This window comes from Prenolepis imparis, unplaced genomic scaffold (assembly GCF_030444845.1).
Source record: "Prenolepis imparis isolate NDT839.2.m4 unplaced genomic scaffold, iyPreImpa1.0 SCAF_3, whole genome shotgun sequence".
NCBI lineage: Eukaryota > Metazoa > Arthropoda > Insecta > Hymenoptera > Formicidae > Prenolepis > Prenolepis imparis.
Genome location: NW_028141161.1, coordinates 14,009,463 through 14,031,993, shown reverse-complemented (window position 1 = coordinate 14,031,993; position 22,531 = coordinate 14,009,463). Strand labels below are relative to the sequence as shown.

Sequence of the window (22,531 nt, the reverse complement as noted above, 5' to 3'; positions counted from 1 at the left end):
TTCCTCTTAATTATGCACAGTAAATCATAGTAATGTTTGTATATATTTAGTTCGGATATATTTAGCAATTCGAAATTTTGCTAATGGATTAAACACATATTGATAATTACGTGGCTATTACAAATTGGCACGGTACCGTTGGATTACAATCGAAATGTATTTGCGTTTGTGAAATTTGAATTTCACAGTCTTGTTTTAACCGCGATATTTCCGTAAAACTAGAAACATTAATCTAATATGAAAATTCAAACAGCAAAACAGAAAGCGCGTTATATTTGATCAATTTATGATAATCGTCTTTATAAACAAAAGGGCAATAAATTGAAACAAAATTTGCGTGATTAAAAATTGTATAAAAATTTAACCAACATAAAATTAACATGCGATACGGTATGAAGCAAGACCTATCGATTATAGAAATGGATATAAAAGATATTAACGATTATAAAAGTGAAAAGTTATTACGATACAATCTCATAGCTTCTGATAAGAAAATATTTCGAGTAGGGGAATCGCATATTCTTTATTATTTTCATTTAAATCAGTATCAAATTGTGTCGATTCTCAGAATGAACATATCATATGATGCCAGATTTTAATTAGTCTTTTTCCGCAATCATATAAAACCGTTTTACGGAACATTGAAATTTTAATTCCTCTATTTAACTTTCTGCGCCCGTCGGAACTTTAATAGCCGACATAATTATGCTTAATTATGAAAGAAGGAAATTTAATAACGATATTATCGTTCATTGTCTTAGACATTCAAAACTTGTAACGTAAGGTAATTTCACCATGCGGTGTCTTGTTAGTGTTCGTGGCATTTCAAGTATCTATCTCTTTTCTACTTAAATTAATTAGCGACAACTACCATCCGATAATATGCGCGAACAGTCTCGCTTTCTATCAATATTGATGGGTAAACTGCTTAATATGTTTAATAATTAAATAAATACACGCATAAAAAATGATCTAAAACAGAGTTCAGATAGATTTAGATATTCATAAAAATAGTTAACAAAATATTCTATTAGCATAAGATAAAAGTGGATAATAAAATCACGATATCTGTTAAAATAGCTTGATCAAGCTTAATAATATTAAACAGACAAGAACACTGACAAAATAGGTAGTGTATATACATATATGATAGATATTGCAAGTCACACTGTTCGTGATATATTGTGACAATCATTTATTGTATTCATTGAACTTTCACAAATAAACTGCCAACTTCTGTAAAATAATTAGCGAAAGAGACTGATAATATTTTTTATCTATCTTTTATCTTTATAAGAACTTATATAAGATTACACAGTTCTAAATTCTTCTCTGCTTCGGTTTTTCTCATTTTAGGTTGTTCTATATTCAAATATTTAAATTAATTTTGAACGGTTTATTAATTCGTTGGCGTGACTAACTTATGACATGACTTTATCTCGTTATCAATAGATTATATTTTACATGACTTTATTGGAAAAAATATATACGCTATCTATAGACAGTGTAGCGAACGTGACACACAAATCATATATGTATAATTGAATTCAGAATCAAAAATATACGTTTAACGAGGATTTATTTGCGTATTCAAATAACGGACATCCGTTATGAGATTAATGAACGGGACATTTTTGCGAGATAAAGACCAACGTATGTGTGGAGTTGAGGCGGCGCAAACGTTGACTGTACTACTGCCGCATGGTGGAACGTTTGCACACGCAGCTGAATCACAAACGGAAACTCAAATGATGGTATTGAGAATCTGTAGTCGAACCGGACGACACCGACCGCGTTCGATTGCGGACGCATTCGTTTACACACGCATGTTCGTTACATTCAACGCCATCGCGTTGTAGTCATTCCGGAGTCGGAATGTCTCGGGGTCATGTGGGGAACAGGATTGAAATCGCGTAGGGCGTACTATCCCAACTAGATTAAAAGCATTCGTTAACGCGTTACGTCCATCGTTCGCGTTCTGTATGCTCGCATGAATACAAAATGACGATTGCCAGAGAGTTACTGTAATTATAAACTTCAAAGTTTTCAAAACAAGGTTGTTAAATATGTGTATATATAATTTTAATTAATATTATAATTTTTTATGAAAACTAAAAATTAAGAGTTTATGCTATTTCTACAATTTTATATACGCGCACAAGTTATACAAGGTAATAATAACTTATATATAAATGTTTATATACTTCTTATGATATGCTACACTGCTTATGATACTTAGGCACAAGCTTAAGGAAAGATTCGCTTTCGAGTATATAATGTGTATGTCGGAATAAAATCGACGGCATAATCGCGAACGTTGTTTAAAAACAACTTTGTATCTTGATGCGAAGCATAGATCGCGAATTAAGAATGTAAAAGTTAGTCGATAGTGATCTCCGGCGGCAAGTACAATACAATAGTTCTGCTTTATACAATCCTTCTTTTTCGCTACGCCGGATCTCCGATTCGTACTATTCGGCGGTGTTCAAAAGCTCTGCTTTAGCCAGTGCCTCGTCGTTCCTTTGGCACTGACAATTGGATTCCTCACGCTACTCCCGTCGAGTTACAGATTTTTCCTTTCCGCGAAAATTTTCTTGCAGACGCCTTTGAAAAGGGATATTCCGCCGCCGCGTCGTCTCCATCGTCTTCGACGACGTTTCTAAATACCGTTCGCGAAAAGAAGGATCGTTACGGTCGGCCTTTCCCTTCCCGGATCCGGTGCACTCTTTTTCAAATCAGCTTTTCTTTGATTCGCGCCGAGAGAGAAGAGCCACCCGATGAGCACACGATGATGATAACTCATACGGAAAGCGCGAGTCATCAGTCGTTATCGATATCTAATGCCCTTTGAATCTTTTTTAACTTTGTAAACGCGAAATTGCCATCGCGGTATGACTTTAATAAACAAACACTCGTTATATCTTATGATTTTATTATATATTAAGAGATCTGTTTCATCTAAAAAAAAATTCGATCTTCGAGCAGGATTCAACAAAGTTTTCAAGACGTAATAGTTGTGCCATCTCGAAAAGTCTTTTTTTCCCTACGTATTTCCTCGCAATCGAAGTGGTTCCGTGCCGAAGTCTTGATTTTTAACTGCTTTCGTGATCGAGACCATTAACAGCTAAAGAGGTAGGGTTAGAAAAAGGAAAGGGAGGGATCGAAAGGAGAGGAGATTAAGAAAGGAAAGGAAAAGATCGAATCTGCACGTTTCCTAGTGATTTTTCACGTCATCCGAGTCGATTACGCTAGGTAAATGTACTATAATATAAAGGTTTAAGCTACAAATTACAAATTGTTGCGGTTTCCGCGATATTCATGCACGTTTGAACAAACGCTCCTATCAATATCCTGAAATCACCATCGTTTTTATGTCGATCTTCATTAGTCGAACAAAAATAAAATTGTATCGCGGTTATATACATAATATCGATTGAGATTCTTGGCCTCATTCGAATTGCTGCATTAAATTTCGTTTATCTTATTGTATTTTATTTGGGGGGGATGTCAGTATTGCATTATATATAAATATATTCCCCCCGTACGAGGAATTAAAGTTCATGTCATTACTCATTTTGTATCTCTCTCTCTCTCTCTCTCTCTTTGCGTATATATTGTTAATTTGAATAAAATATTAAAGTGTATTAACTTGTATTAACTTCTCTCTAATTTTTATCAATAATGACTGTGTAACTGGAAATAATTTAGTTTTGTAGTTGTTTTAAACAGAGAGATCGAATACTTTTACGTTTGCGACAAAAACACGATGCCTTTATATCCGGTTAACTTAAAAGCGAAAGAGAGTTGGAGAGAGATCAATTTTATATAATTTTGCGTTTAGCATATTGGTTTTATACGAAACGATTTTGCACCGTTCGCGGAAAATGGCAATATCTGCCATATTTATCAATGTAATAGCGAACTAATTATGAAACATTGATCATAAATGCGTGAGCATTTAAATCACGAAAAACAATTTTCATGACTCATTAAACCATCATTACCAAATACGCAGTTCTTTTATCTCACAATTAAGGGGATCCTAAAGCTAAAATTTTTTCTGATTATACAATAGTATATTTATGTCATTTTTCTGTAAATTATTAATACTACTACATCAACTTGAAGAGAATCCAAGTTTTTCTGATCTTTAAGTTTTTTTTGAATTTTTATTTATTAAAAGGATATATTTCTATATAATGAAATACAGTTTCTATATCACAGATAGGTTCTCTAAATTCGTTATCGAATATTTCACGTGTGATATTATATATTGTTACATTTTAAAGGAACTTTTAATTTCTAAGAGATTTAAGAAAATGAGTTAGATAATTTTGTTATGATGCTTATATATCAATTCCTTTCTCTTATGATACGGAAATTTCTCAAGCTCGATTATCGGATTTTGCAGGAGCAATTCGTACACTAAGAGGGTGGAATCTCTTACGAGAAAATATAAGACGAAAATCGAGGTATTTCCGAGAGTAATTTTCCGCTGAGTACCTTCGAAAAATGTTTATTCATAAGTCAGCGGAATGTGCACGGTGTGTACGATTGTTCCGCAAGCTTCTCCGCCGCTTTTCCGGAACACCGTCAGCGTTTTCCTACCTTCTTCCCATTTTCTTTTGCGAGACGTCCCGACGTTAATATGGTGTTAATGGGGAAAAGATTCGAAGAAGAAGCATCGTTGATGTCCGCTTTGCGGACAAGCGCAAACAAATTCAGAAAGAACGCGTATACTCCGGGAAAAACTTCTGAGAATTTCCAGTAATGAGACACCGTCAGCGTCAGCGAACAGGGAAAGAAAGAGAAAGCGACAAACGGGTTATGCATGAAAAATATACGCATCACTCTTTATGACGATTTTTATATCGTAAATTATATTAAAGTCTTCTCTCTTGGGTAGAGAGCGCTATTATCGGTTATATTCTATATAACATCGTTGCCGTTTGAACGAAATCACGTATTCTTCATAATCCGTCGAATTTCTCTGCATTTTTGAAACATGTTAACCCGAATTTTAAATCGATTAACGCTGTTAAGCGGATCAGGATATTACATCCGTTTCAGGGATAAACGAACAAATTTTATTTTATGAGTACTAACCTGATTGCAAATGAAAACCGCTCAAGCGCGCTTGATTATAAATTCCGGATGTCGCGAATGCCAATTTATTCATCATTAATTCTCCAATGAAAGAAGCAAATACAAAAAATAGGATACAATATAAAATATATGAATCAATCGCTGCTTTTAATTTATGGCTTCGCTATATAAAATTCAACGAAGAGTCCACTTATATACATATATTCTTAGAACATATGTAGAGAAAAAGTAGCGAATATTTTTGTTTTATAAAAATATATATCAATGAATAATTAAGCTGTGTTATAAGATTATATCTTTCAATGCAAAATTTATAGTTTGTCATTCTGTTGCATACAGCATATTTTATCTTTGCACAAATACTGAACGAGTTGCATAGCACTGTATATATGTATATGATTTTAATTTATTTTAATTTATTTTGTTAAGATAATTAGTATATTAAATTTTAACTCAATCACATTGAATCTGCCAAGAAATTAATTATCAACTGACACGACAATTGCCGACGATTTTTATCCTATAACCCCTTGTCCCGAGTTACTCTCCGTCGTTTCCGTGCACGTTCGTAGCCTGTCTCCTTGTCTTGAATTAAGACCCACCGCCGTGCTCGACCGCCGTGCTTTCCGGTTACTCTTATTCCGGTTGTTATCTTTTGTTCGGGGCGAGAGAAGAACGAGGGGAAAGATTTCAGCATGGACGCCCAGCATGGAAAAGCCCCGGAATAGGGGGGCGGGAAGGGTACCGAGAAATTTATCATCGGGCAACGGCGCACCGGCCACGGTATTAAATTAAGTTATGCCCATCTTAGAATTTTTTATTCACCGAGAACGGCGAGCGCATTTCCCCGGTTCTCGACTACGCGAAGAGCGAGAGAGAGACACATTTTTATATTTCTTTCTTTTTCTTTCCTTAGTTTTCGCACCGGTCGGCGCGTGAGCGAGCTCACGCTTTCGCGCATATTTCTGCATTAAGCTCTCGGCACTCACTTTACTGTCGTCCGACTTTATTTGCAATTTTAAACGCCGTTCGATTTATGAATAAAGTTCCCGTATAGATGATGAAGACATGGGTGGACCTGCCGCTCTATACGCCGTCTAATAAATATCTTCCACGCGGCATTTATTTTTCCCAATAATATTCCATGTCCCTAACTCGAATTAGGTGATTAATGTATAATTGTTTCGCGTTTATAATGGCTGTGATGACATCTGCTCTAATGGTCGAATCGATCAAACCATACACATTCGTAGAAAGTATAGATAAACATTTATAATTCGATTTCGACATTTTTATATTGAGATCAAAAAATTTCAAAATTTTATTTAGACAAAGAAAATTAGTAGATTAGGAAAGTTATTATTTAAGAATATTTAGTAGATGTTACACATATATTATATTTAAAACGTCAACAATCATTTTCATATTATGAACATGAACTATGGATATCTGTATGGTTAATTCTTTTTATCTGTATTTATTATTAAATATTCCTCGATTTTTTTATCATACGCGTTACATACTTATATCAGAATTTATTAATATACTTTTGTGCTTCTGTTTTTATCCGAATACCGATATACTCGTCAACTTAACGTGAGATTGTAACGAAATAACTATTTTTGTTCACGCTGATATATCATGCTCAAAGAATTCGATATATACTGGCATATGCAAAAGAGTCGCGTGCTGATCCAACGCATTTGCAAATGCGCATCTATTGCGGAAGTGAGTCAGTATGCTGGGGCTAGTGATCGAAGGGGAACGGGAACGACAGACGTGATGAGAGAGAGAGGTAGCATTAAGGGTACGGCTAACCGTAAAAAAAAACGCGAAATAAAAGCATGAAGGAGCATAAATTAGCTTTCGCGGCGATGTCGTAAACATTGACCAATTACCACGAATAATTAATTGCTAGTAGACCGCCATCCTATCTCACCACTCAATACGGAAATTTTGGCCGATTTTCTAAGCTTTCATTGGGATCTTTGAATAAATGGAACGATACAATGAGTTTCCAATAATTAATAAAGTTATTGACTGCGTACGTTTACATTTTCGATTTTATGATAATGACTTTATTTAAATCAAGTAAATTTGATATGATTATGATTTTAGTTAAAATCCATTATTGGTTCGTTAATGATTTTAGAATATATAATTACTGTTAATTCTACTTTTTAATTGTCATTACATTGTTCTATTTATCTATAAATTACAGATATAATTTTTTTAAAAAGATATTATTTTAGACATTGTGAAATTCTAATATTATCGCGATGATTTCTTTAACGTGAGGATATTTAGTTTTTCACATTTATATCACGTCAATCCTCGCGTAATATTTTAGTACAATCGTAAATTCGATTTGTCTCGTTCAAACGCACACATGGACAGATACACACTGACATATGTACATATAAACGCGTCACGGCACTTACCTGTTGAAAAAACGATCGGTCCCACCGAGTCCGTCTTCCACGTAGATTCCCAGGAGTCTCTTGAGTTCCGCAACTGGACGACGAAAAGTCCAAGTGTTGGCGCGAAAGAAAGAAGGAAAAGACCCGGTCTATCTTTCGAAGTAAGAAGGCGCAAGCGTAGCAGATTGTGATCACCGTTATGTATCAATAATTTTTCCTTTACCGCGTACGTTTTCTTTGTTCTTCCACCTTTTTTCATCTCTCTGCCCTTTCTCTCCTTTCTATCCGCTTTGCCAACCTTCTCCGCGCGAGAGGCGCTCCTTCAGGAGGTACGTCAGCGGCACCCTCGTGGGTTGCCACGAGCACAGCCGTCCCTGGGAGTACCACGCGGACAAACATCAAGCCAGAAACTGCGATACGTCGGCCGGAGTACGGCAAGCAGCTCACCCCGGACATCCCCTTACGCGGGAGACGCATGCGTCGCTTTTAAACCAACGCCGAAACCAACCCCCTACCTAACTCGCGGCTATCTCTTCTTCCCTTTCTTCGGGTCTCCGAATTGCTCCCGTTTCTCACACTCGTCTCGCTCGCTCGTAACAGTGCCGCTAACGATTCGCAGAAGATATGATTTGCGATCAATTTGGAGACGCGCACACTCTCCGAAATGGAACTGTTATAACACCCGTATTTCTCTCTCTCTCTCTCTCTCACTCAAGGGGCGAAAAAGAAAGATCATTTTTTACATCGTCACTTTAATAAGAATGCTAACGGATGGAGGAGGAAATACATTTCGAGATGGAAACACCGTTGCGAAGAATATTGAAAAATTTCCAAGGCCAACAAGTTCTCTCGCTCGACTTACATTCCGACATATATCCCGGAATGCATAAACTCGCTCGTAACTCGCGACTTTAGTCCAGTAAAAAAAAAAGAAAGTATGAGAGAAAGGAGAACCAAGAGAGTATCTCTCGATAGTCGTAAAATCTGGTCTGGCGCGAATTCGTACGTGTACGTACGGCGATCCCGAGGTCGAAAGGGGTAGTGCGCCTGCGTCAGGAATGTCGGTGGGTAACAGACAGGGTGGGGGGTGCCATCGGGGGGCATGGGGGTGAGTCAGTCAGGCCGCAGCGCGCGTTCAGAAAACTACCCTTAACGCGGGGTCTCATACGCTCGCCGGAGTAATTTATTAATTGAGTCGCGAGTACGCGATAAAAGTCCGAGGAGGATCTCTCGCGTTCGCCGAATCGTTGCTCCTTCCCCTGAAAACCTGAAAACGTGAAACTTGCGAGAAGACAAGCCTACCTGTCGAAGGAGACTACTGACTATTTTGCACGCTTTGCACAAGAAACGCGATACACGATTTATTTAAAGTGTTGTATCAAAAGAAAGACGCATAGAGAAGACACGGAAGATTGTTGTCGAAGTTTATCGCTGTTAAAAATTTCGAGAAACAAAAAAGGCAAGGAGGAATGGGAAGGATGACCGGAAACGCGAACGTTCGCGAATTTGAGAAATTGGATTAAGCTCTCGTCAACGTCGAGTGCGACGTCTCGGAGACAAGGGACAGGAAGTGCAACGGGAAAACGTGTCGGAAGACATACAAATGCAGCGAAAAACACCGTGGAAAATATACTCGCAGGGCTCGAATGGTGAGAGGAACGTAACGTTGCGTGCGGCGAGAGAGGTAGCACGGAACAAGATTCGAAGGAGTCCGTAGTCGCGAGTGCAATGTACCTCTGTAATACCGCCGTACAAATATCAACACGCGAGCTACTACTATTAATCGTACCCGTCTCGTTTTTCTTTCTCGCGAAACAATTTCTCTGTCCGACTCTGCTGGACTCGGCTTGATCGCTAAACAGAACGGATCGCTCGCATTTCCTGACGAAAGTTGGAGAGAGCTTCCTACATTTTATACAACGCTCCGCCATTGTTTCGCGAAAAAGGGCCGCGTTACAGCACTCTCTCTACAGTGGTCTTATCAAAAACCAGCTATTCTACTTCTGGACTTTCTCAGCGGAGTTACGTCGTATATATATATATATATATATATATATGTATGTGTATATACACTTTGCTTAGCGGAAAATCAAAGGAAAAGAGGATATAACGTGAACGTGCTAGGAGCATAGAGTGGAAAATGAAAAGTCTATCCGCCTGATGAAAGTTAAGGGAAAGCAGAGAGGAACAATTACAGTCAGTTACGTGGAGGATGTAACGCGAGACGGATCCGTGGTTAGCGAGTATAGGGTCAACGTTTCGCGCGGCAAAGCTCGTTAAAAGCTTTGTCGTGAGGGCTCTCGGCTTAGAGCGTGGGACGCGCGAAAATATGGGATGGTCGTGGAATCACAGGAAGAAAGAGTCGAGATAATCGCAACGAGGGCCCACAGTCAAGAATGTGGGATTTTTGAGAGTCAACGGCAGAGAAGAATCGGTATAAGGCGGCAGATAATCATTTACACCAAATACGGACTCTGAAGCTGCTGCGCGTAGCTTATTAGCGCCTGTCGTTGGTATCGGAGAAAGAGAGAGAGAAAGAAGGAAACGACGCGAAGAAGACGAAGGTGACGAGGTGACTCGGCGAAACGGAACAAGGAGGAAGAGCCGCGACGTGAGAGCGAAAAATGTCGGAGAGAGAGTAAAGTGGAAATATCTTCCATCTCCTGGGAAATACATCGCAACGTTCTGCCTTTCAGAGGCCAGTCTAGAAGTGACATCCTTTCCAAAATTGATCCTTCCATTAAACCGGCAAGAGCACGAGCGGACGCGGCGACGGTGGAAGAATGTAAATAGTCTCACTTGCGAGAACGTACAGAAGGATTCGCCGTGGGAAAGTGGCACAACGATCGCAGTCATTATTACGATGTCAGCGACCGACTCAGAGGAAAACGCGCGCTTTTTTCTTCCCTAACGCCGACGACCCTTTTTCGATACATTCGCGGAATATTTTAAGCGCGCGCGAAGAAAGGACAGAATGGTAAATGGCGTGTGTCGATACTTTCCCTCGACAGCCGCTGAATAGGCACCTTCGCGTTATTCCGTCGTTTTGTATAGTTATATCGCAAACGCGCACCAGAAACGACAAGTATTTTTTTACGCGTAGCTCAAACCTCTCGTTACGCTTCCTCGTTCCTGCCTTGAACGAGAAGCGAGAACGCTAATCTCAGCGGGATCATATCCGCGCTCACGTCGTACTGCTCGAGAATTCAACGTGTCCGATTTTTCTTCCTCTCCATCCCCCGGAAACAATCTTCTCCTCGCGGCGCCTCCTGTGTGTGCGACGAAGGAGAGGAATTTTTGCAGCAACGTCTTCATCAGGAAGACGTCTCCGTCGTCCTGCTTTTCTTCGTCCTCCCTCACAGTGATGAAGGTGGTATGTTTATGACGAAGGTGATTTATCTTTTCATAGGTGGCACGCTGCTGTGGTGTTAAGTGTGCAGTGATCACGGGTGACCGAGGGAAGGCGGGAAAGAAGGTGGTCAATATGACTCCTATCTTCCTCGTCGTGTTGCTGGCGATTGACCCGATTATCGCGCAGAATACTGGTGAGTAAAGATCAACGGAAAAAATGTTCTAGTGTTAAAAACTTTCTCGTCCGATTATCACGGACAATTCTCCGCTGTGGACGTTTCATGAGCGGGGAGGACAATGACCGCGGAGACAACGCGAGTGTTTCCTCTCTTCCTAGGACTCTCGAAATCTACGAGAGCCCGAGCGACGCGCCACTTTTCCACGCGCGTATCTCGCGTTCGATCGCGCGTATAAAAGAGAATCGAGTCGCATGCGTCGCGTCGCGAAACCCAGATCGAAAGCTCCGATACGCTCGTCCGCTCGAGCGTTATTTAAACGCGACGAGATAATCCTTTTGCACGAACGAACGTCCTGGATCTACGTAATTTATTACGGTTTACTTATTAGCTATGACGCCGCTGTCGGTCGCTCGCTTTCGATCGAAAAAAAATTTATCGTCCACCGAAACGCTTATAAAAATTAAAATTATAATTTTTCTCTTATTTTGTTTTTCGCGATAATATTCTGACCCAAAAGTACGACTCGATTTCTCGATATATACGCGTAATTGTTTCGCGAAATTAGCCGTGGTCGTAATAATCTCGTTATAAGCGCGACACAAGAGACTCTCGCCGTATTATATACGTAGGCGAGAAAATAAGGGAACGAACTATTGTGTGAGAAAGTATGCGTATATAACGTTCTCTCATTCGAAATACAATACTCATGCTTCGAGGACACTTGTCTTGCGGAAGCGCAAAAATGGAGAACAGACTATTAATACGTCGCGAGTGTCGAACGTGCGGAAAAGGACGAAGGACGAAAAACGCCGTCGACGCGACTGCCGCTCCCTAGAGCCGGGTTCGAAAAAAAGCCCCCCAGGTCTCTTCGAGACGAGCAATAACGCGTGTTTCGAGCAGGGAGCGGCTCGACGGCTAAATGACGAGCGCACGCATCGCGCTGAATTGCGTGCATGTTGTATCGCGAACACGTGTCAGCGTTGCGTCAGCACGACACCTTGCTCGCAATTAAAACTCGACTCGTCGAAAGTACGAATAATTTCGCGTAACCGAGGTTTTTCGCGTACGTATATGCATTTTCGTCGAAAAAAAATACGAATACGCTGGCGCGTACTTGCTTGAACTTTAGCGGAAGAGTGAATCGCAAGTCCTCGGCGCCAAGCACAATCTTGGATATGGCAACGGAGTGTAGACTTTACGGACTTTAAGACCGCTTAAACTTGACCGAACGAGGCGATGCCTCGCGAGCCCCCCTGATTTGCAGATTAGAAAAGCTTTGTAGCTTTGCGCACGAAACATCATGGCATATTTCTTGTCGTTCAGTCGAACGTGAATTTAGGGTTCGCATGACCGGATGCAATGCTAACTGGGCGATCATTACGCGGTAATCTGTCGCCGCAGTCGGTAATCCGGCGAGCTTTACGCTGACTCCGTAATGACGATGATACATTCCCAACATTTCAGTCAATTAATTATGTCGCGACATAATCCTAATTCGAACTGTCGGAAAGCTCTCGCTGGATTTCGATGCGAGTTTCAGCGATGTGGGAAATGATAATATCGCATCGATACGCGATGTGTAAAACGCGGGGCGTTGTTGCTGCCGGGTCAATGTAACAAAGCAAGTAAGTAGGTAATGGAAAATCGGTGCGCTATACGCTTTTAAAAGCTCCGCTGCAAACGTCCGATGATCGAATTACCGATCAACGGGTATCCACTCGAAATATCGATTTATTTTCAGAAAAAGCGCGGAACACCAACGTTCAACGTCCTGCGGACGTAGCGGAAACTAGCGTACTGTTAGTAACGAATGACGAGAGTTAGCCGCGATCAGTGCGGAACGAATTATTTTCCCCGATGGAGATGCCGATCTGAATTCAATAGCTCCGTTTTTCGCAATTCCCCGACAGTCGACAGACGGGCGTGCATTTAGGTAACACGCCGGGGAAATCCACGGACGCTTTTTGTCTTTCTTCTTTTTTTTTTAATTCGCGTAACGCGACGGTCGCTCGGCTTTCTATCTATCGGTCGGTCGGAAAATTGGCACTCCGTGTCAGCGACACCGAAAGCAGACAAGAAAGAGGCAAAGACGTCGCGAGGGAAAAAGAGACGCGGTCGAAGTAGAGGACAGTGATAGAGAGGATGGGTAGAATCCATAGTTAATGCAGATTCGTCTCGTCTGTCCTGTCTAACTCGAGGAAAAGGAAACAGTCCGGGTCGACTACGAAGATTTCCTCGGAGGCTCGCCTGTTCGTGTGGCGATGTCTTCGTGGGGTAGAAAGGAGCGCCTCCCTCGCGGGCTAAGAGAACGAAGCTATCGAGATCGCGTCTTTTTTCATTTATTTCTTTCTCTCGCCCTCTTTTGTTCTCGGTCGGCGGATCGCTTTTTCCCGCGTTTCCGGCCAGCTTCGTGTATGAGTTACGTGTTGTACAAGCGTCTACTGACTTTTGCCGCGTATATTGTGAAAAATGCCACCGGTGGTGTCCCGGTTACAGACGAGATCTGGTCGGTAATTCGCGATGACGTAGGCGGCGAATATTTCCAAATCACACGTCATTTCCGTTTCGGCGTAGCGCGCTTCATATGGCGTATACGCGCTAGTACCTTTTACAATACACACATATATACGTATGTACGCATGTATAAGAGATACATAGTGTAGACTGCTCTTTCATGTTTTCTCCTCTTTTAGTTGTTTCTCTCTTCTTTATTCTCGCTCTATTTTTCCGTTCTCTCTCGGTCGCGCGGTATGTCAACGTCCTGCTTTTCGACGTTACGCTGTAAAATGGATTCTCTACGGCTCGACCTCAGCACGACAACCGAAAGCGAGCGAAGCAAACGATAAATAGATTTTTCGACGCCATAAAGAGAACACCGAGCCGAGGTAGCTGGCTCTGGCAGCATCCAGAAAATAGCTGCGCGAATTTTTTAAATGAAATCACTTGCTGCAATCGAGTTTCGAAAGCCGGCAACGCAAAATTTCGAATTTTCAACCTGCTTATCTCGAAATGTATATTTTTAGATTCTACCTCTAATAGGTTTTTTTATTCGCACTCTTAAAATTTAAATAGTACTGCAGTCTTAATATTTGTATCTCGACATTGACGAGATATCTATTTCAAACTGACTAAAAGAATCATAACTAACGCGTGATACGAGGAACCCGAGTACGAATAAATATTAAAAATAATCATGTACATATTAAAAAAATCATATATAGCATAATGTAATCAAGAAAAATTTATATCATGGGCGCGTAATCATTTATCGTATTTATGTATTGTTTGCGGAAATCTTGATTTTTTTTTTTTTTGGTATGCAAACGCGCGTAGGGAAAAATCTACGATGAAATATCCCCGTTCTCTCAGTCGGACGCGATAGAAACGGTCGGCTACCGTCGTTGTTTCCCGAAAAATAACCCCGCCGCGCGTTTTATGAGACATTATGCACGCTGAACGATGCCGCATACACCTACATTCCCACGTTCCACGGACGTTGGTTGCCGTGATCATATTTCATCGGCATGTCAAGCGAAGAAAAACTCGTTTCTACCGTAATCATATCTCTCTACGAATCTGGTTAGACCCGTCGCCATAATACACCGCCATTACGATTGAGATAACCGGAGAAATCGTGCGTTACGTTGGGGTGGCCACGCGGGCGACTTTTTAAAAAATATTTCGATGTAAAGGAAGAAATTTCTCAAATGTCATTGCCTTCAATAAAATGTCTAGGAAGTAGGATTCACAGAGAGAAAGCGCGCGCAGGAGAGAAAAAAAATGGTATCACTTTACGCAAACGGGATGTATAGGAGCGTTCAACGGATTTCTGCAGTTAGACGGATGACGCGCAAGTTGTCCCCTCGCGGGATCATCGGCCCTTTTTTTTTACATCGTTTTAACCCAGGCAAAACGGCCGCCGCATTTTTGGGCTCGGCGAGGTCGCGCGTTATTTATCGTCCGGCCAGACGTGATAATTTACATTCCAGCCACCCGCGTACCCGGTTTCGGTCGTAGCCTGTCGTTCGCGCCGCGCAACCTATCGTCGTTTTTATCAGTAATTGACAGAGTAGACGTCGGTACTTTTCAAAGGGCCCGACGTCGAGGCGGGCGAAGAACAAACGGTTGAAACAAACAAAAAAAAATGCGCACAAAAATCGAACACAACGTGTAATGACGGATGACAGCCGCTTGCGCGTGCCATCGGTGCATTTTGTTCTACCGGTTTGTATCTGGTTTCTGTATTCGTCGTTCAAGCGTTTCGCGCCTTTGTACATATGGAATGAACGCTCTCCTAGGGGAGAGAGCAACCCTTCCTCCCTCTCCTCTCCCCGACAGCATCCCCTCGGCTATCGCTGCCCTCATTCGGCGCTTTCCGCACTACCGAGCATGCAACGCCGGACAATTTGGGAAACCGAAACGATTTTCAACGTGCTCTTTTCTGGCGACTACCATTCAACGGTCTCTATGCGATTTGTTTCGAAATTCCTCACGAAAAAATATTCGCTTTTAGAGAGAAAAGATATACTCAGTTAGCTGTAGTAGCGTCGCCGCGTCAAACACGTACTTATATCACTGAGCAACCTCGAAGAGAGTCGCGCGATGTCGGCCTGAAAACGAGGGGAGTCTAGGTTACTTCGATCGCGCTTTCGTACTCGCGTGTTCGCGTGCTTTACCTTACCGTCGTATGTAATACCGGTTACACACCTATCTACCTACATACCTACCTACCTACCTACCTACCTACCTACCTACCTACCTACCTACCTACCTACCTACCTACCTACCTACCTACCTACCTACCTACCTACGTATCTATCTATCTACGTACCTACGGTCGCGTATGCAAGCACGTCGCGATTCCCTTTTTTTCATTCCACTTTTTCTCGCCACCCTCGATATAGCAATGTTCTGCAGATGTACCCTTTCTCTTCCTCCGCTATTCGCAGCGATCTTTGACGATACCGAACGAATGTCATCGAGATAAATCTCTTCCCAGACCGACTTCTCTCAGGCCGCAAGGCATAGCGCGAGGAGGATAGTGTAGCTTAGCCGCAACATTCTCGGGTTTACCCCCGCCGGCGTGAACTTACTTGCGGATCTAGGATTAGCCGACAGAGCTTCGTTTGCGGGCTAAACTGATTCCCCGTCGTGTCGCGACGGCAAACTCGCGCGATCGCGCCAACTTTTACGGTGTTCGAGGCATTCTGAGGTCGCAATTTTCCGCGCGCCAGGTTTTCGCCTCCGAAATAAACTGAAAACGCATCGCGATCGTTTGCTGTTGAGTCGCGCAAATAAGGTTCGGTAATTGTCTCTTTTTCGTTAATCCTCCTTGCAGATTAAATGAAGAATATTAAGGGAAATTTAAATGACGGGTACATAATTAATGTGAATATTTAAGTAAAGTATATTAATATTAAATGTATCGCGCGCGGCAGAGAGAGCTTTGCCAGTGAAATTGTGACTTCAAAAGAGCCTTGAGATTTATTCTCTCTCTCTCTCTCTCTCTCTCTCTCTCTCTCTCTCTCTCTCTCTCCGGCAACGTTCGTTTATTTATATATACATTCATAGAGTAGGAAAATACCGTTGAATAATATAGCGGACAACGACGCTTACAACGTTCGCCATCGTGAATTCAGCGTTAATTAATCGAGCAAACTTTTCGCTCGCGTTGGGCTCGCATCGACTGCAATCGCCGTGTTTAACGCCGCGCATTGAAATGCAGATGATAATTACCCGCGCGTAATGCGAAAAAAATCGCTCGTGTTAATTGCCAGAGACCGAGAGTTGCGACGTCGCGCGACGACCGCGGCGATGAGTTTCTCATTTCGTTGCAGAATGCAGAGACAGACCGCTGTCTCGGATTAGGGATGACGTTGGAGAGAGCACGGCCGCTAAAGTTTGTTAATGTAATTAACCATTCTATGCGAATCAAGCCGCGAGCCTTTTGCTTTCAAGATTTTTTAGTCTTGCTCGCGCAAATCTAGTATCGTTTTTTTAAATCCTTGCGTCGTTTTTTTTATCCACGATAAAAGAGACAGGAGAGAAGAAAGAATTTTGTAGAAATTAGAGTGAAGAAGAAAATTATAGTAAACTTAAAGTATATACTGCGGACGTCATCTGCAATGCATCAATCGCGTTAATTATGTCACAGAAGAATCGAAAATCTTTACCTTAGTATTATCGAAAAAAGAAATTACCACGATTATCGTATAAATAATATTTCCGTAATACGAAAAAAAATGTCATTTCTATTAATTTAAAGATGTTTAATTTACGAGAAAAGTTGTAGATCAGAATATATTTGATTGCATACACAATCATCTTTATACAAAGTTTCTTGAAAATCAAAAATATTCCTGAATGGAAAAAAAAAGGCAGATAGATATCCGCTTTTTGTAAAATCCGCGATATCTTTTATCCGCTTTTGTACTATAAGGTACCGCGTTACACGCGGTTAACGTGGATGTTGGGCGAATTTACAGACAGACGCGATTCGTTGGCAGTTGAACGCGGGTAAACGCCAGCGTCTCTCTATCCGTGCGTTTCACGTCGGATCACCGAAACGTTACAAAATACGGGCATCACCGCGGTAACGATCGCGAAAACATTTACGGACGCGAGCACCGCACCGTGTAGTAGTAGTAGGTTGCTTTGCGAAACTACGCTCCGTATTTCTACGAATTGTGCGAGATTGGATTGCAACGAGGCGCCTAATCAAAGGATAATAACATTCGCGGAACGAATTTATAATCTACTTATGTGTAGGACTCGCGCGAGACGCGGAAAACACGTGCAGTCTCTCGCTCCCCCCCAAATTACGGCTAATCTGCGCGCACGAATCTCCGAACAGTTTCTATCTTGACGTTTTGATTTATTAAATGCTCTATGCGATTATTCATTCCGTTCGTAACGCTTTGCGCTGCCGCAACGCCGCGTTTTCACGGCGGTGTCTATATACGCAGGAGAGACAAAAGCGCGACTCAAGTATCCATAGATACGAGATATATTTATGTATATATATATACTCGCGCAAAATACAAAATATGAGCTGTGTGTGTGTAATCTCGCTATATTTTTGTACGCAGCTTATTATTTCCGCGTTTCTCTCTCCGCGTTTTTACCATTAACTGTGTATCCGCGAAAGCTATGCGACTTTTGGGCTTCACTAACTGCATTTCCTAGTACATTATCGGACAGATTTATATCGCCGGCGGAAACGAATGGCTCCCAAAGCGCGCGGAACATTCGTGAAATTTCGAATATTAAATTTATGATGGATCGCTGCCTTCCGCGAGGTACCCCCATTTTTCGAGAATAAGGCCGGGAGAATGTTATCGCCATAAAAGGAAACGATGAAAGCGGGGAAATAAAAGGCGAAAAATCACATCAACGCTGCGCGCTTTGCGTCTCGAAAAATGGGAGGACGTAAAAATCATCATTTTAGGGATGCCTTTATTATTAATCGCGCGATGTCTCGAACATTTCTCTCTCTCTCTAATACAAAAAATCGCTTAATATATATTTCTCTAATCGCAATGATAAATTTATAATAATATTATTTGACTCGGAATTATTTTGTTATGTGCAACATGCTTGTTTGCCGTTCGTTTTTTGTCGACATTTTTTTCCCTCTTTTTTAATGTTAAAATCGCTTTGTGCCATTATGCGATCATCGATAATAGGCGCGAACAATTCTCTAAAAATCCACAGGGAATCATCTTTGACAAGCGCGTCAAACGATTGCTTGATTGGATCGGTGCTCCAAGCGAGAGATGAAAAAGGGTCATTCATAAACAATATCAAACGATGGGTATCGCGCGGGCGTGAAACATTTTTAGCGAAAGCTCTTGTGTAAAGCTATTCACGTGCCATGCAACTGACCGAGCTTGCAACGAGTGCACGCCCGATATCTCGCTAATGCGAAGCCGATGTAGTCGATGTTTGAAAAACGAAACTGACCCTGTGGAAACTGATCGCCGCGTCTAGGAGGGAGGGGAGGATAGGTGAAGAGCGATTGTTAAGGTTCTCCATTAACGCTCTTGAAATCGAGGCGCGAATTCGCGGTCGCGATATCAACGTTTTAAATCTGACCATTAACCGCACGAACGATTACGGCAGATTACTTATCGATTACCATTATGAAGGGTCTCGCGCGGCAGGCGGCATGTGCTGCTCCACCGTACATGTATCGCCTATCGATGCGAGAGAGTGTCAACGTTCCAAATAGCGGCACCATAATTTGCAATAACTGCCGTAATAACCGTATCTCCTTACCAACCGGAGTAATATCACGATAATTCCTTTGATAAAAATGCAACCCCTCTCTCTCTCTCTCTCTCTCTCTCTTTGCCAGCCCTTCCTCTTCGCCGTCCCAACACATTCATACTCGCGTATTATCTGATTTTCCGATATGCGTGCGATTTTCGAACTGTCATGAGAGGAAAAAAAGCGAGAGCGTGACGCGTCATTAAAAAAAAAAAATAATAAAAAAATAAAAAATCTATCGTTGGCACCGGAGCGTTACAGCAACCAACCACTCTATTTACCGCGACTGATGTTCGCCGACTCTTGAAATTCGGGTAATTAACCGAAAGAGTTGCACGCGGCTCGCTACGTGTCAATAGTACGAATTCCAATTGCTGCAATGTTGCAATCGGAATCCCTCTTCTAGCATGTGAAATACGAACGGCTAATAGCTAGTTGTTCCATAATGATGAAATGGCGAGAACTCGCGCATAAATGTACTTGCGAATCGGATTGATTACTCTTATCCGGAGGTCAATCTGTTTCACCTTACTCCAATCCGGCGTATCGATTCTGATAGTCATCGATATTTTCCCTTCCGATAATACGGGAATAAAGTTCCGCGGTATAAGTACGGATAACCAGAGGCGAAATCTGAAGCGCGATTGAATATTCCGAAAGAAGGACGTGGGCTTCCGGAGCTTTGCGATCCACTTGCATCGATCTACATGCACTTGTGTATGTGTGTGCATGTGCAGGACTCTTTGATGGTTGACTCGTTGAAAAATCGACGGCCACAAGTACAGGTTTCGCTCGCGTTTGCATAAAAAGAAAATTTTGATCGCCAGTCACTATCGACCTATATCCTTTCTCCAATTTTTTTTTTTTCCATTCGTGACACCTTTCTCGCCAATAACGGCCTGCTGCGATGTACCACAAATGTGCGCGCTTCGCACTTTCAATTTTACAACTACTTTTCACGTAGCTTTCTTGCCTCTCTCTTTTTCGAGCCTCTCGGAACTACGTTTCTGGAACTAACTTCGAAGCGCCTACAATGTGTATACGTACTCTGCGTCATACGTACTCGGCAAATACTTTTTTTTTCGATACGGGATTCTTCTTGCCAACTACTTTTTTCTCCCGTCACGGGGGTTCTCTTTGCCATCTTATATGGCAAGCAATATGCGGATGGAATAGAATCGACGACGCGTTGCAATAGCGCATGAAATAGTGTTATGTTATGTCGAAACTTTATCCGCGGTATCGTTACAGCATAACGTCAGAATAGCTTTTGTTTCATAATGTCAATGATTTTTTCACAATCTTTTAACTATATATTTATGTCGAGAAAAGTAATATGCACAAGAAAAGAGATATATAACAATTTTATCTGCGCGATTATATTATATTTATGCGTAAGTAAAGTCTTGAAATTCCGTGTTGCTTTTTATGGGAATATTATGTTTATATTAAAGTAACGCGCGTGTTGAATAAAGTTTAATTTGTCGGGAAATAATTTTGCATCTCTCTCTCGTTGCATAATTTTGAGAGATTTTTTGACTCTCTCAAAATTTCACAATGGCTTACCTCGTCTTTGATTATTACCTTAGCTCTTTTTATTAGATTTCTACGTACCAACTGCCAAAGAGCAATTGCGTGTAATAGGAAGTTTTATACTTTGTAAATATGGAACAGTACACCTATATTAAAATAGTTTGTGCTTTATACATCTAAAGAATGAGCGATCATTATTTGAAGGCAACGCGGAGGAAGAACTCTGTGTTGTGCTTTTGTTCCTTTAGTCATATAACATGTAACATATAGCAAATATCTTAAGCTTTCTATTGTGCATTATTAAAAAAAAGAGAGAGAGAGAGAGAGAGAAGCACGGAAAACGACTGCCAATTGAAAAATGTGTTGTAAAATGTCAACGCGAAAAGAATGCACTGTGTACCCGTCTTTAATAAATTCATGTTTCATAAATATGATATACAAGTACTAAGAATGTCTATATTTGAGAGCATCTTCTTAAATACAAAGCTCTAAGAATATTACATCATCGTTTCTGAAGAATGCACATTCTTTGATGAATTCTGTGCACTCTGTTAATTCTCGTATGAACACGTAGAAAATTATATTGTAATGAGCAACGTGATACAGCGCATTTTACAGAGGAAAAAGTAACGAGTTGACAAGAATAGGAGCATATATAGTCTTTACACACATACACAGATTTTTTATGCGCCCGCACGTGCAAATATATAGTTTAAATGAATTTTCGTTTAAAAATACAATTGATAAAATTGTAACATTTATATAAAAATTAATTTCTATCATGTCGTTTCCGAATGTATTTCGTATGATATATTTCTCGAAGAAATTGAAATTCTATCGAATAAATAAAAATTTGCGCTACGACACTTGATGTACTCGTTCCGCAGAAAAGCCCGCAGAGATGCATATAGTCGCCGTTTAAAAGCGCATCCGCCGAGAGTGATCATTCAAAGAGAGCTTTGGTTATCCGCGCTTCACGGGCCGCCGGCTCGCGCGCCAGATACTATTTTTACGTCAACGCCTTTTAAAGAATCTCGCGATCGCATTTCCTCTGACCCTTTTCTGAGAAAGCATCGTCCGTTGTCCCCGCATCGTTATCGTTGCACGCGCGTTTGCATTGGGATGCGCATCCTGCATCCGACGATGACATTTCTTCTATATATGCTGACCTCCGTGAATCGCGCCGCGCGAGAATAGAAATGCTCTCCTCTTCTCTCTTTTACCGTTATACATTTAATCGGGAATGCGTCGATAAAAGCTCGACCGAGTTATTCTAAGCCACGGCTTTGTCATATTTTCTTCCAACGAGTTTCTCTCGCGAGACGGTATTCGGAAGAGGGGAAGAACTGAAACGGAATATTTCGACGAAATACCGACGAATCCGAGTTCACGTAGTTGTACGCGGTTGCTTATTGTATTCTGGAATTCTTCGACAACTTGTCTGTAAAACTCCGGGGCTTATCCGCGTATGAAGTTTTCGGTCTCTCCAAAAAAAAAAGATTCACCTCGGCGAAAGTTACGTCCTGATTTTCGCTCCGACCTTTGCGCGCGGCTGACCCTTACGGTTTGTTTCCACTGCGGTGACTTTCACCTCCGCATTTCGGTACTTCCTTTCTCACGCCGTCGGTCCAATGGACCAGTAGTCCCTCCTTTATTCTTATCTTAACAGCCGAT

The 22,531-nt window shown here is 41.4% G+C and overlaps 1 protein-coding gene and 1 long non-coding RNA gene across 8 annotated transcripts in view; one reads left to right on the top strand and one right to left on the bottom strand.

Moving 5' to 3' along the window:
• Positions 1-8,056, bottom strand: part of LOC145933997 (uncharacterized) — a 44,831-nt gene extending 36,775 nt beyond the window's left edge. For both annotated transcript variants that reach the window (XR_014424967.1, XR_014424968.1), the window contains exon 1: positions 7,548-8,056. This is a non-coding gene — a long non-coding RNA (uncharacterized LOC145933997). The remainder of the gene's footprint in view (positions 1-7,547) is intronic.
• Positions 1-22,531, top strand: part of Lar (tyrosine-protein phosphatase Lar) — a 300,655-nt gene that overhangs the window by 39,307 nt on the left and 238,817 nt on the right. For all 6 annotated transcript variants that reach the window (XM_083034106.1, XM_083034105.1, XM_083034107.1 and 3 more), the window contains one exon: positions 10,936-11,071. In XM_083034106.1, coding sequence (XP_082890232.1) covers positions 11,011-11,071 — 61 coding nt within the window. In that variant the 5' untranslated portion in view covers positions 10,936-11,010. The remainder of the gene's footprint in view (positions 1-10,935; positions 11,072-22,531) is intronic.